Here is a 16,791-nt window from a genome sequence, read left to right as displayed (position 1 = left end):
TTTGTAAAAAAGTCCCAAATATCCACCCAGCTCCCCCCTTATTTTCCCTCTTAATTTGCTTTCATCTGAGTTGCTTTTTATTTTTTAGTTTTAAATTTCATCCTGTAAGATAGAGTCTGAATTATATTCAGAATCTACTATTGCAGTAGCCACACAATTGCTGCTACAGACATCTTCATTTAATGAAGCTGAGCAATCAATATCAATGTCACTACTAAGAAGCTCATTAACCAAAACATTATTCCGTCCCTATCGCTTTAACCGGGTAGCCATTTCCCTAAACAACAGAAGGCACTTTTATAATATGTATATATACACTTATATGTTGTCTGAAAGTTTTCTTCCATATTTTGTTGACAAAAAGTAAAAGTTAAAATGCAAAACAGGATTTTTTTTTTTTTATTAATTGATAGACTGCCTGCCCCAACCAAACCCTCAGTCGATGTAGCAGCACTCCGTTGCGAGTCAGGCTATTTATCAGTCGATATAGCAGCACTCCCTTGCGAGTCAGGCTATTTGTCAGTCAATGTAGCAGCACTCCCTAGCGAGTCAGGCTATAAGATAGTCGATGTAGCAGCACTCCGTGCATGATTTACAGTAAAAAAAATAAAAAACATTTTAATAAAAAAAATAAAAATAAAAACATTGTTTATAGTGTTAAAAACATTCAGAATGTTTTAAAAAACATTCTGGTCAATTAAATTTGCGTTTTTGCGGCTTTTTTAAAAAACGATTCATTTGTAATTAAATTAATGGTTTTAACTTTCTGACAACTCGCAAATGTTGGACGAAAGTCAAAAGAAATTAAAAGTAACGTAAGAATCACTTTTTTCCTTCCGCTCTTCCCAAATTTAAAAAAAATATAAAAATAATAACAATAATAAAAATACTATAATATAGTATTATGATTATTATAGTCTATATGATATATTATTAACATATCATACATTTATGTATATATCATATGTTATATATATATATATATATATATATATATATATATATATATATATATATATATATATATATATATATATATATATATATATATATATATATAACATTGATAATATATATTTTATATTTATATAATATAAAATTAGTATAGTCAAATATACTAACATACATAGTAAAACAATTTAATCAAACTCTAAAAAACTACTTAAACAAACTCTAAAACAAATTCAAGCCAATTCTTCATGCAATACACACTGATGAAATAAAAAAAAAGATCTATTTAATATTTATTACTAATGCATCGCAAACTATGCAATGTGGTATCGTTAAACTGACAAACTCAAAACCTAATGAAATGCCAATAGATGGCCTAATCAATGACTCGTAAAGTCACGCATGCGTATTTGAGTTCTCAAAATGCAAAACGAACGGTGGAACTCATAATATAGACGTTGAATTAACGTTGATTCAATGTCGCGTTAAGTTGATCGTTTTCAACGAATTTTCAACGTTGATAAAATGTTGATTTTTGGTTATATGACGTCGCGACTAAAAATCAACCGTAAATCAACGTTAAAATAACGTCGTGTGTCCACTGGGTAGTTTTCTAAAATTTTCCTAAAACTTTGTATTTGAAAATGTCATTTGTTCCAATTAAAAATTTTTCTCATAATCGAATTTCTTATCATAAAATGCTCACCATCGCTGTTTATAGCCACTATATCGATTAGCACGTTTAAAATACATCATTATAAAATGCAAGCATCGATATATAAAAATATAGTTTGCCAATCGGTAATAATTATCTTGTTGCATTTTTACCCTAAGTGCCAAAATCTAAACTCGCTGTATATTACCTATGCTTCAAATAGTATGCAAGTATCTCCCAAAGAAAAAGTATCATATAGTAATACCAACCTCCGATTGGCTATTCAAGAATGAAAATGACATGAAGAATGAAATGTTAAAGAAGAAGTTCTAAAACAAAAAAAGCAAGTGGCTTAAGAAAGAAAAGGAATATTTTGCCTAATCAAGTAAAAACATATGGCTCAAATAATAGGAAACCCCATCGTTTAAAATCATTACTAAATGCTACCGAGTACATTGAAAGCTTAAAACAGAAACAGCAAAAAGCAACTCACTGCTTTGTGTTCGATGTGGCACGCGTGGATTCATCAGAAAACTAGCTCCTATGCATTTCTTGTCATATACGGGTGTGTGAAGTCTGCTTTTGCATCGACATGTGCACAGAATGTACTAAATTCGACAAAATATAATAAAGCTTTAACTCTTTTTACATTGACGAAATCGCCCCATATAAGCGAGTAATACAAATCGATGTTTATAAGTATAAGTACCTTCTTTTTTCTTTTTTTTCTTGAGTTTTTAAACGTGGCTGAACTAAATATAGTTTATTCAGTATAATTTAGTTAATGGTATACGAAAAAGCGTATCAGTTTGAACTGACAACATTGAGGCAGCAAAAGTGGCGAAATCACCCCGGCCTACTCTACAAACAACATTGTAGTAATTATAAATAACTACAAAAATAAAGACCCGACGCAAAAAATAAATACCCGACCTATTACCCGACCTATAATGTTCGCAATGGATACATATAACTGCTTTGGTCAAAATTTAATTTTTATAGAGTAGGGGAATGTTTTAAGTTAGTTCCTAAATAATCAAAAAAAGTTTCTTTATTGTTAAGTTGTAATTTTCTTAAAAATTTATTAAAAAAAAGTTATATTAACTCTAAAAACATATTGATGATTAAGTCGGGGCTTTAATCTCTATTTTGCCCTTACCTCTTATATACATTTTAAAGGCTACATTTATATGTTTTCATAAAATTATTCATCTTGCTGCTAGTATCTGCTACTTTTTTTAATACTTAGTGAATAACTCCATGCATTCACTAAATCAAATTTCAAAAAAAAATTTTATTTAAACTATGGGCCTGTTGTCTGAAAAATATTTATGATAATAATATATGCATACATACATACATACATACATACATACATACATACATACATACATACATACATACATACATACATACATACATACATACATACATACATACATACATACATACATACATACATACATACATACATACATACATACATACATACATACATACATACATACATACATACATACATACATACATACATACATACATACATACATACATACATACATACATACATACATACATACATACATACATACATACATACATACATACATACATACATACATACATACATACATACATACATACATACATACATACATACATACATACATACATACATACATACATACATACATACATACATACATACATACATACATACATACATACATACATACATACATACATACATACATACATACATACATACATACATACATACATACATACATACATACATACATACATACATACATACATACATACATACATACATACATACATACATACATACATACATACATACATACATACATACATACATACATACATACATACATACATACATACATACATACATACATACATACATACATACATACATACATACATACATACATACATACATACATACATACATACATACATACATACATACATACATACATACATACATACATACATACATACATACATACATACATACATACATACATACATACATACATACATACATACATACATACATACATACATACATACATACATACATACATATACATACACATATATACATATACAAACATACACACAATACATGCATATACATAATGCATATAAATAACTTTTAATATTGCTGAACTCTTTTTTTTAGTTCTCGTTTTCTAATCTTATAAAGTTTAAATATTTATTTTGTTAAGGGTTCCAGTTCCAGATGAACGATGGGATTTTCTGTGTGAATACTATCAACCATTAAGGTACTTTTTAATTTTTTTAAGATAGTTTTGTTTTTGCAGAGCTTTAACACTACTACTAAAATACAAATGTAATAGGGGTTGTCCATACATTACATCACAATTTTTGACTATTTTTGACCTCTCCCCCCATCCTCATCACAACATTGTAACTCTTTAGTAACATGTCCGGTACTAGTTGTCACATAACTATTAACCATTTCGCCCTAAAGTTTGCTTTTACTTTATGCTATTACTTTGCCTAACATTGCTTTGCTTAGCAACAGCATGCTCAATGAAGTATATTGCTTAGCAACAGCATGCTCAATGAAGAGGCACAAAAAGCTTAAAATAAAAAACTTTAAGAAGTTTCATGAATCATTTTCCAGAAAGTAATCGCATTCAAAAACGAATGAAGATTTATCAAGGCGACTAATGTGTTCTTCTGACCTTTTGATAAGTGGTTTGGGAAAATCATAATATCCTGAGAACAACGCGCTTCTAACTGGCATTTTTGATGTAACTAAAAGAAGTTCCAATTTTTGACTAACTTGGCCACTACAGATGAGGAGGCTACTTGTGGTTATAACCCTCTCTCAACTCTATAACTCCGAAACACGAACCTTGACGAACAAGGCCGCTGCGCGGAGAAACAAGTTGATATATAACTATAAAATTGCAATTGCATAATTTTGATTATAGTTGGTATTCAAGATGTTGTTTACTTTATTAGTATTTTTTATTTATATAAAAAAATAATGTAAATAAATGTTTTGTGAATATGCTTTTGTTTGTATTCTTATATATATTTTATAAAATACTCTAAATGCTCTAATTTTATGAATGCTTGTTGATTTTTATTATTATTTTATTTAAAATTGCAATTGCATAATTTTGATTATAGTTGGTATTCAAGATGTTGTTTACTTTATTAGTATTTTTTATTTATATAAAAAAATAATGTAAATAAATGTTTTGTGAATATGTTTTTGTTTGTATTCTTATATATATTTTATAAAATACTCTAAATGCTCTAATTTTATGAATGCTTGTTGATTTTTATTTGGTCCCTAAGGACAATTGAACTACATAGATACTACTAATTCGAATTTAATTAGCTGTATCTATAAACCCTGGGAGTTATAATTGTTTTCAAAGTTTTTATTTCATTTTTTAAAGAAATTTTGAATTAAGTCAAAGTTTTGTAAAAAATAACTGTTTCTAAGTGCCCAAAACTGCATAGCAACACTAAAAATTAGTAATTTTTTGTTTTTGTTATCATTTAAATACATAAAATAGCATTGTAGCATTAATATAAGTATAGTTTATAAATTTGACATTTTAAGAAAGTTTCTTAATTTAAACTATGCAAAATGCACTGTGCCATTAAATTCGTAGTTTGAAATATACCCAACCAGGTAAGTTATTACTTTTATCCAGCTAATAATGACTTTGGCCCACTGTGCATTGTCGTAAAGTTGCATCTTTTTCTCTTTTCTACAAGTACCATCATGGTCGCTGCTCAAAGGAGCTATTATCTATAGTCAACTAAAATTCATTCTCGCTTGATTTGTTATTTAGCAAGTCTCATTTTTTTTTACATATCTGTCCCTGCAAGCTCTAAAAACTTTTATTCGTTTTTTTCTCCATACTTCAACCTTTTGGAACTCTCATCAATCTTAATGTATTCTTGACTCATACAACCTTTAACGTTTCAAGTCTGAAATAGATGATTTAAAGATTTACCAAATCAATATATATTAAAATATTTTGTTTACGTTCAAACATAAAATGGGAACTGTTCCAAGTCAATTTATGACTTTTTTAAAACTAATATAAATAAATTTAGCACTAGAGCAACTGGAAACTTATAGTACCCTTGAAAGAAAGAAAATTATCCCAATAATCTATAGCATATCGTAGTCCTTATCTGTATAACAAATTAATACCAAAAAATTCCTTAATATCCCTTCTAAAAAATAAAAATTCCCTTAAAGTTAATCTTAAAAAACTCATTTTTGATACAAGCAGTTACATGGAAATTTTATAATATCTTATTGGTAATTAGAATATCAAAATATGTCTAAATCAAAAATCCAAAACTTAAATATATAAGCAAGTATGTATATACATATATATTTTATGTTAATGTTATGGTTCATGCTTAATAACACGACTGATATATATATAGTTAATAAAACGACTAATTATATTGAAAAATATAATAAGTAATGAATAAAATAGTCATGAAATTATTTAAAAAAAAGGGCTCTCGATGACATTTCTGCGAGTTTGCCTTGACTACATAACTAAAGTTTATTTTACCTTTTTAAATTTTTTTTTTCCTAAATATAATAATGATGTAGCTATTTAGGACAAACGAAATAAAACTAAAGATACAGTAACAAAACTAAAATATAAATTTATGTACTAAAATGTTACATGATAAATATATAAAATATTAAAATACTCGAACTTATCTTGGAACAAAAAATATTCGATCACATAAACTTTTTTCTAGTAAATCATTTTTAATATATCCATCAATTAGACGAGATATTAAGTTCTTTATTAATTTACTTATGACAACATTCGGTGCTAGTGTCTTGTTTAGCAAAATATTTATTTGGTTTTGAAAAAAAATGTCTCGTTATTTTTGGCTTAATTTCGGTTATAAAATGACCAGCTTAATACTTATTTGTTATTTTACTTTCGTTTATTTTTTTATAATAGTTCTAAAATTCAAATATTCTGCATTTGATGGAAGAAGAAATAAATAAAAACCAAATATCGGTTTATTTTTAAATATTCTTCTAATTTTCATTTCAACCTAAGGTTACTTTATTTTTTGCCGATTTTAAGTTATAGTCAATAAAATTTGAATAAAATTTTGAAAACTTATTTTTTTTAAGAGTTAAGTTTTTTATAAACATAGATAAATTTTTTTTCACACTAAGGGTTCATATTTTTTCTACACTCCAAGGGTCAATTCATCAAAATTTTAGATTCTACTTTGCGCATGAAATGGTAAACGATTGTACAATGGTATTATTTAAACTTTAAAAAAATTAAAATAGCAAAAAAAATTTAAGTGTCAATTGTAGAAATTCGTAAAAAAAAAAAAAATTCGTAAAAAAGAAATTTTATGGTGTATTAGCAGCAGTATTAAAAAATTTATTTCTTGCAATTTTTGAATTTTGAAATTTTAATGTGATAGATAACTGTCACAACGAAACTCAACTATAATTTTTACCCTTCATCTATTTGTTATAATTTTTCCATCTTTTTGATATAATTTTTCCATCTTTTTGTTATAATTTTTTCAATCTTTTTTGAATGAACTTTTATTTATGCAGTGATTATTATTAAAACAAAGTCAAATTCGCGGCAACTCGAAGAAAATCAAGACGTCCGGTTACCGAAAACCGTTTAAGTAACTTAAAACAACGCGTTTATTAACAACTCTCTGATGAAAGACAAATTTTTCTTAAAAAATTTTTTATTAAAAAATTAAGTATCTTAATTTTAATTCTTTCTATGTCTAATATTTCTACCACTTTGCGATCGGGTAATTTTTATACCTGATTTGTTAAAACCAACAGTAAATCTCTAACCATCAGACTCTTTAATCACTTTACATGAGATCTGAATCAAACAAGAAATGTGCTTAATAATTTTATATTTTTCAAATATTAGTAATTATGTATTAATGACATGGGTCAAAAAGCTGCATACTAAATATAAGAAATACTTTTTTTATCAGAGTAGTGATGACATGATTCACTGCTTATCAATTTAAAGACTTAAATCCTTTATAATTAATGTTTTTTTAAATCTCCGTTCAGTAGTATTAAAAACGTATTTCAGATTTTTTAATAAAAAATTTGTTTTTATTTATAATCTCTGTGTGAATCCAATTTAAAAGGTGTTTTATGTAGTCATATTCTTGCTGCGAATATTTATGAACAATATTTACTGTAAATAAAATGCAAATATTTATCTCTAGATAATTACAAAATACGTATCTTTGGTCTAGTGTCCTTATTGATTTTTTTAATTAATTGACAAGGAAGTTAAACATGTCTTATGAACAAAATTACAACATATAGGTAAAAATATATAGATAAATGCAAAATATTTGTCACATGTTATGCAGTGTCCTTGGTGTGTTTTTTCAATATTTATTTGTACTATACAATAACATAAATTTAATTTGATTTCTGAAAAGTATTAAACTAATTCAAATAATTGGTACGAAATATATGTTATATGTTGTGCTTAGTTTGTGTTCTTTTTGTTATCCTTGGTGTGCTACTTTACACATTTATTGTTACTCTACTGTTAAAATAAGGATGCTAAGTTTAAGTTTTATTATGCTATGTGTTCGTGGTGTTATGCTTATGTATGATATTTATCCAATCGAACATAAATTATATATGCTGAAGACTATTTATAATCATACAAAAGTACAAGTACAAAAGTATGAAAGTGTGTCAGATATTTGATATTCGTTATGTTATTTTTCCTTGGTTTTGCATAATTAGTGACACAAAACTGAGGGAAAATGACATAGCAAATGTTAATATAATATTAATGTACAGTATAATATTAATATACAGTACAATCTCGATAATTTGAATTTAACGCGGAAAAAAAGTTCGAATTTCGATTTTCGAATTATAGAAAGTTGACTTTTTTTCAAATATTCTGGTCAAAGTAACGAATAGTAATGAAACAAACAAACAAATAGTGATTCTTAGGCCTAAATGCAATATATATATTATGTGATTTTAACATTTATATTTTCAAAAAAAAGTCAGTAATTGTAGAATATCTTTTTGAGGCTTTTAAATCCATTTCAATGACACGATTTATGTCTTTAAGAGCCTTCGTCAAATCATCTCCAAAGTTAGAATAAAGACTGTAGTTCTCGAGTACAGTGACAGCATGCATCGCTTCGTTCAGACTTGGTTTTGTAGCATTGTCAGAAACAACAACGCGCTCATCATCGGATTCCTCTTCAGTTTCAATAGCATCATGCTCAGAAACTTCTGCAATGATGTCTTCATCTGATGATTTGTTGGCAATGCAAACATCGAAATCTATGTCTACTAACTCGTCGGCCGTGAGGTTAAAATCTGCATCGAATTTTGTTTTTAACAGTTCGAGATCATCTCTTAAGTTTTTCATTACAGTCTCGTCTACATCTAAGCCACAGAAAAGGTCGTCATCATCATTTACATGCTTTTCCACTGCTTCTAATGATATTACAGATTTTTTTAAACAATTTATGAAGGTTTGATCTGGAACGGAATCCATGCTTTTGTTCGCATAAACATAGCTGTTAAGATAGAAAACTTAAGCATCTTGTTCTCTTTTTCTAAGGCAGCAATTTCCTTTTTTACTGCAAGTGAACGATATTTGGCTTTAAGAGATCGGATAACTCCTTGATCCATAGGTTGGGTGATCGAAGTTGTATTCGGTGGAAGAAAGATAAGCTCCACCCAATCAAGTTTCTGCAAGTTAGGATAGGCAGAACAATTATCTACAATTAAAGCAATTTTCTTTTTCTGAAAACTAAACTTTAGGTCAATTTCTTTAATCCACTCTTCAAATAATTCTACCGACATCCAACTTTTTTGTTGGGCCCGATAGCGACAAGGAATATTTTCCACACCTTTAAAACATCAAGGAGACTTCGATTTTCCAATTACAAACATTGAAAGTCTTTCTCCTTTAAAATTACCTGCGGCCATTCCAGTCAGGCGAACTTTACTATGCTTGCCTCCTATGCACTTTTCATTTTTTAAATGTAAACTTTTGTCAGGCAAACATTGGTAGAAAAGACCAAATTCATCGGCATTAAAAATATTTTCAAGTGGAAACCGAGAGAGAATTGTAGGCAGTGTGGTTTCGAGCCATGGAGTGATCATCTGATCGTTAACAGACTTTGCCTCTCCAGAAATGGTTTTGAAAGATATACCATATTTACAAAAAAAAATTATAATTGCTTTGGCGTAACTTATACGTGCGATACGTACGTTTGAATTTAACTTCGAGGTCTTTGCAAGTTTCCAGAATGTCTAAGTCTGGAAAATATTTACTTTATTTTTTTAAAGCAATTAAAGAAAAAGCTGTAGAATAATTACATATTGTAAAGTCATTAATCATTAAAATTGGAGAGAATAAAATAAGAAATTAATTTACTTTTTCTTAAATTTGTCTTGCCATCCATCTGAAGCTTGAAAATTTTCGAAGCTTAACTCTTTCGCAAAATATAAAGCTTTTTCTTTTACCAGCAACCACTGATTGGGACATTATCAGCTCTCATTCATTAGAAGCATTTAAGTACAGCTTTGTTGACTTGCTAATACGTATCAACTTTCAGCCGTTTAAGCAAATTTCCTTGACAAAAAGCGTCAAAGATTTTATCTTTATTCTTTTTCCAGGTTTAAAGAGTGTTTGGTGGAATATCAAAGATTTTCGAAACCTCTTAATTTGTTTTTCCTTTCTCCAATTCCAGTAGAGCTTCGTATTTCAGCTTTACATTGTTTTCTTTATGAAATCTTTTTGATGCCATGATTTTTTTTAAACTGAAGGAAATAATTCACGCTAATTGTTTAACAAAAAATCAAAACATTCGAAATTTGAAAAAAGAGTTCGATGGTTAACGATGGTTAATCTTACTGACAGGTTTGAAAATCCATTCGAATTGTACAGGTTTTCGAATTACAGAGATTCGAATCATAAAAAGTTAAACAAAAAAGTTTCTTAAGTGCATTTCTCAGTGACTTTACATTTTGTCGAATTATAGAGGTTTTCGAATTAAGGAGATTCGAATTAGAGAGATAGTACTGTATAACGAACATTCTCTAGTTTTTTTTAACATTTTTCTTAAACTTTTGTCATAAATATATATGCCATAAACATGCGGCCGTGGTGCAGTGGCTAGAGCGCTTGCTTTATAAGCAGGAGATCCAGGTTCGAAACGAGCTCTGGACAAATTTTCGCGTCACGGTAAGGAAGGAGGCGTGATCTTCCTGGTTAAATGCACTTCCGCGGTGCTCTGTGACAAGTCCGTTTAGGACTTCTTGAGGCACCTAAAATAAAAATTAAAAAATAAAAAATTAAAAAATATGATAAAACAATATATACGAATAAGACAGTACAAATATAAGTTAAGTAAGTACCTTCGATTGAGACTATATGTGTGTTGCTTTCTACTGATAACCATACCAACGATTGCAGTTTCGTCCTCATCAGCTAAGCCATCTTAAAAAAGATCGTGTCACTTGTTATTGCTTCAGTTTTTCTGTTATAAAAATATATGATTTATAAAAATTCTTGAGGTATTTCAAGGTATATCCTGGTTTAAACGGAAACCTCCAGGATTATGTGCATTTGACTGCATGCTTTTTAATAATATAGTTTTTAAAAATTTTCTTAAACAACACAAAAACAAAAATTTAAAGTAGGACATTCGGACCTATGATTTATATTTATAAAATCTTTTATTTGTAAAAACTTCTTAATGTAAAGCGTTCTTTTTTTTAATTTTTGTTATTTAAGATTATGGATTAGGGTGCAGTGAAAACATTAAAAATATTTTTTTTTTTGAAATTCATTTTGCCTGGGTGTGCAAAAGTTGTCTATTTATATCAGAAATACTCTGTAAAAATTTCAATGCTCTAGAAAATTATCTTGAGGTGCCCCAAGGACTTTGAAATCCCCCAAAATCCCCAAAAAGTTAGAAATTACAATTATTATTAAATTCATATTTTCACAAAAAAATCAATGGCTAAAAATAAACTGATCTTGTTTTTCTATTTCTATTATAATAAACTTGTATGATGGTTTTAACATCATATCAGAACCTAATGAAAATATATTTATGTAAATTGTAGAACTTTGTGGTGCCACAAAAATTAAGAATAAAAATTATTTCAAACAAAATTAAGTAATTCTGGTTCAAGTTTATTTTATGTCAGTTAATCATTTCAAGAACGTCATTTTGAAAGGCTGAAATCAGATTTTGTGTTAAAGACTTTCATAGCTGATCGCGATTCTATTCTTGCACAAATAAAACCATCACGCTGAGGTTCACAGACTGCCATACTGGCTTCAGTGACTAGCTTCACGCCTCTTTCTAGAGACTGAGTATGACATGGAAAGCTTTTAAATTGTAGCATTTCTGAGGTCAGAATGCTGTTTTTAAGCTGAGTCGATTCAATTGATCTGAACATTGGAGGTTCAGCACTTTTATTTGATGACCATTTGGTTATGTCTGTTGCTTCAAAGTTTAGCGGTGGTATCTTGAACAATCTAACTGTAGGTTTAGCATAGGTCTTGTCGGATATCGATCTTGCAGCCAATACACGTCTTAGTGCTAATTGACGAATGTGGGGCCTTTCATCGGTTGCCATTGATATTAATAAGTTTTCTGGGTGAGCAAAGTATGCATTTCTTTGGATTACAGGAGTAATTTACTTCTATTTGGAGTAATTTACTTTTTTTGGTGGTTATTAAGGTGCTCCGAGATGTTCTTACAGTCTTATCACAGAGCACCGCGGATGAGCATTTTATTAGGAATGAGCATTTAAACACTTTTTGCTTCTGAGCCAGAACTCTAACCACTGCGCCACGGCTGTGCAATTAATAGATTGAGGGAAATTGATCTTAGGATTAAAAAAAAAAGTAGTTTCGTACAGAAGTTTTCTTAAATTCTTTATACTTTTATAACTTATTTATATATTACGTTAGACTAAGATATCTTTTTTTATTTTTAATTCCTGTATTACGAATAAACATACCGAGTCTGTTTATCCGATGTGCAATATTATTTTAAGAGAAAGTTAATTCATCAAAGTCCTTTTTAACAAAAAGGTAATATTTACACAAGTATTGGCAATAAAGAATTTTTACATATTTATGCAACTACTGATTACATAGGAGTTTATACTTACTCAAATTTTAAAAGGTGCTCAAAAAACTCAATAAAATGAAAAACAGATTTTATCCATTGACTTTAAAAACATGGTACGACACAACACAACACATAAAGTATATAATAAAAAATAAGCTAGCAAATAAATCGTTGGATTTGATTCCCATTCTTTATTAAATTTTGCCGCTGAGATTTTCCAAAATCTTAACGGCAAATCATCTGCTCCAATTATTTTTCCAAAATTATCTGCACCTAACATAGTTCCAAAATTATCAGATCCACACGTTTAGATGTTTAGATGTTTTTAATTTGAAAGTAATAAATAACTTTCAGTATGTTACATTGATGGTAGAGCTGGGGCTTTTGCGTTGAAAACATTTAAAACAATAAATAGTGAAAATACCATCAGTTTTTAAATGAAGACATTAATTATGTTATGTTGATTTGCGGTTACAAATTTATAACATTGTTATTTAATAGCAACTTTATTTATATCAATAATATGCTTAATTTGTGTTATTTATATTACGAATTTTTTTTTTTTACAAACTATTAAGACTCTTATTATAAAAAATACAATTGTTAAAAGCAATAAAGCTAAAACCGTTCCCGCCACAGCTGCATTTTTACCTGTAATGTTGGAAAAAACCCCTGTCAAAGCATAAATTAGACTTATATACGCAGATACTGTGTACTCTGTGTAATTTCTAAACACAAAGTTTTCTAGATAAAACCAAAAAGCAGCAAGAACTCCGAGAATTGATAATGATATTAATGACGATATTACAGTAGAAATTCCCATATTGTATGATAGCACTATGGCAACATTTATTAATGTAGCTACAGTAGTCCAAGTTGCATAAAACAAGAGACCATTTTGGACGAGAATGCGCTGGCACCAAATATCAAAAGTTTTTATATTGGTTTTATTAGCTGATAAATAGTTTCTCAAATCGATACAGGAAAGAGCAAACGCAGCATTAAGACATAGCTGCCCAATAATAATAAAAATAAGACATTCTATTGTTTTTCGTCGAGACCATGAGAAAAGCCAAACGGTGATAAACAAAATGTTTGCAATGAAGCAAAGATAAAATCTTGTTGACAACATATCGATTGTGTTATTTTTTTTGAATATTCCGGTGATAGAATAAATAATCCAAGAAAGTTGAATCGCAAAAATGAATCCCCATATTGTAAATGTTGCACCAGTTGGTGTTACTTCAAGTTGAAATGTTTTTGATACGTTGGATGCACTCATTGGAAATAAGTTTGTTCCGCCTTTAGCAGCTAAGGTGTTAAACACTAAATGAATAGTATAAACTAATGCGGTAAAGCATATTATTAATGTCTTGACCAGTGGTAAAACCATGATAAAATATCGAGAAAACAATTTTTTCTAGAAAGTTTTTTTAATTTAAGCTTAGTAATAAACTTATTATCATGAAAAAATTAAAAGTGGCTCATATTTCAATAACGGTGTAAGTAAAATAAAACTTTATAAGTAAACAATTTTATTTTTTGGGAGATGTTTTGTTTACATTTGACTATACATATATATATATATATATATATATATATATATATATATATATATATATATATATATATATATATATATATATATATATATATATATATATATATATATATATATATATATATATAAATCTACTATAAGCACACTATTTTGGGATTTAATTGTAGATAATATAGTTTTGTATTTATATTTTAGTATATTTTAATCTATTTAATTAATAGGATAATAAATACACCGCATCATGTCAAGTGGATCTAAGGCAAAGCAAAATTTTACAAAAGAAAGAAACACAGAATCTGCCACTTGATGTATATATAAAACAACAATAATGTGCAAAGGATTTTTAACAAGTGGCCTTCTTCGTCATTTTAAAAATCTTCACCAGGAAGTTGAAATTAAAGTAACGAAAAAAAGGTCAAACGAAGACACAAATTAAGTTAGAAAAGCTCAACCTAAAATTACGTCATTTATAAAAAAAGAATCTATAAAAGAAATTGCTTCAAAAATGGCGGCTGTAGATGGTTTTTCTATTAATGCTATTGCAAAATATGAATTTATAAGAAAATCTTTATCTGATAAAGGAATGATATTGCCAAAAAAACTTCACATGTAATGAGTTTGGTAAAAGGTCAATACCATCTTGCAAAACAAGGAGTGGTTAAGGAAATGACTATACAATTTCAAGGTGGCTCAAGATTCTCTATTTCGATGGATGAATACAAATCTTTAAAAAATTGTCGCTATTTGAATTTAAATGTGCATTCATTAACTATGCTTTGGAACTTGGGCATAATTCGAATAATAGGGTCATTTCCAGCTGAAAAAGTTATTGATATGGTTGAAAATAAATTATCCGAATTTAATTTATCTACAAAGAAGCATATAATTTCTGGTGTGACTGACGGTGCATCAGTTATGAAAAAATATGGGAGATTAAACGGGATGGAACATCAACTTTGTTATGCACATGGGCTACATTTAGTAGTTTGTCATGTTCTCTACAAAAAATCAGTGATTTCAAATTCATCGGGCAATGAGTGTAAGGCATCAGACAGTCAGAATTTTGATGAAAATAATAGTGAAGATGATTTTACAACTTAAGTGGATATACAGTCAAGTCAAAACAACGATTTAAAAAATTTACGAGGCGTTGAGATCACTGACGAATTATTAGGCCACATATGTGTTGGACAAACAATTCAAAAGGTCTAGAGAATTGTACGAATGTTTCGTAATCACCACTCAAAAATGAAATTTTGCAAAAATACTTAAAAATTACATACAATAAAGAACTCAAGTTAATACTGGATGTAAAGACAAAGTCGAGTAGTCTTCTTGCAATGTTGGAGCAATTTATTGCATTAAAAACGTGTTACACGTTTGGTTTTAATATACACGTTAAGTGTATATTAAAACCATTGATAGATTTTAAACACAACAATATTAACAATATTTCGGAGGATGAATTTTTAGTGGTGCAGACTGTAGTAACGGCATTACAACCAATTAAATTGGGAGTAGAAAGACGTTGCCAACGCAACGCATAGATTCTGTATTATTATTGCTTTTCAAATCAGTCCTTCGGCTCCGGCTAAAAAGTTATTTTCTAAGCTATTTGTTGAGGACATTGATGGTGGTGGAAATTTGAAGACAACATCTGAATTAACACTTCATCAAAAATTGGATGCTGCCATTACGAATGTTAGTCAAATTGAGAGTGCAGAAGATGTATTACATGATGTTAAAAATGCTACAAAAGAAATAGATATTTTTGATGCAACGAAAAAGCGTACAAGTAATTTAGAGAAATTATATAATGCTCTATTAACTATCCCACCGACATCAATCGATTCAGAAACAGCTTTTTCGGCGGCAGGTCTTTTTGTTACGAAAATTCGGTCATCGTTAAGTGATAGCGCTATTTACAAATTATGTTTTTTAAAAAATTATTTTAAAAATTAATAAATATAAAATATAATGTTATTAAAGTTTATTCTTGTTTTGTTTTGAGAGTCTTAGTTTCTAAGAATTATTTTGTATTTATTTTCTTGTTAAAAGTAATAGGATTGAAGGCGTTTTTTTGTACTTGTTTTAATTTACACATTTCCCCCACCTAGTTGAATAAATTTTGCTTGTTACCTAATCCCGAGATTTCCCGGGATCCCGGGAAATTAATCATTTTTGTCCCGGGATACCGGGAAATTAATCATTTTTTTCCGGGAACTAGATTTTTACCGGAAATGAGAAGCCCTTAGGCCAACGTCCTCTGCTATCCATATTGGCCCTGAAGCATAAAACGGAGGCAAACTTAGTTTTCACAAATTAGATTTTTTTTTATGATTTTAAGTTTTAGTTTTTTTTAATTAAAAAATCATAATTAAAACTTGAAGTGTGTTCGGTCCTTTATATG

General features: G+C 28.6%; 2 protein-coding genes across 2 annotated transcripts; both read right to left on the bottom strand.

Annotated features, from left to right (window-relative positions):
* Nucleotides 1-9,185: 9,185 nt before the first annotated feature.
* LOC136081552 (tigger transposable element-derived protein 4-like) lies at nucleotides 9,186-9,527 on the bottom strand. The gene has a single exon (XM_065798877.1). It carries the CDS (start codon nucleotides 9,525-9,527, stop codon nucleotides 9,186-9,188), a length of 342 nt encoding a protein of 113 aa, XP_065654949.1.
* Nucleotides 9,528-12,755: 3,228 nt separating this feature from the next.
* On the bottom strand, nucleotides 12,756-14,298 carry LOC105846010 (uncharacterized). The gene has a single exon (XM_065800564.1). The coding sequence runs from the start codon at nucleotides 14,211-14,213 to the stop codon at nucleotides 13,362-13,364; it is 852 nt and encodes a 283-aa protein (XP_065656636.1). The 5' UTR covers nucleotides 14,214-14,298; the 3' UTR covers nucleotides 12,756-13,361.
* Nucleotides 14,299-16,791: the final 2,493 nt, after the last annotated feature.

The sequence above is a fragment of the Hydra vulgaris genome, chromosome 06 (assembly GCF_038396675.1).
Source record: "Hydra vulgaris chromosome 06, alternate assembly HydraT2T_AEP".
Classification (NCBI taxonomy): domain Eukaryota; kingdom Metazoa; phylum Cnidaria; class Hydrozoa; order Anthoathecata; family Hydridae; genus Hydra; species Hydra vulgaris.
Note: the sequence above shows the minus strand (reverse complement) of the source record. Positions and strands in the feature narration are given on the sequence as shown.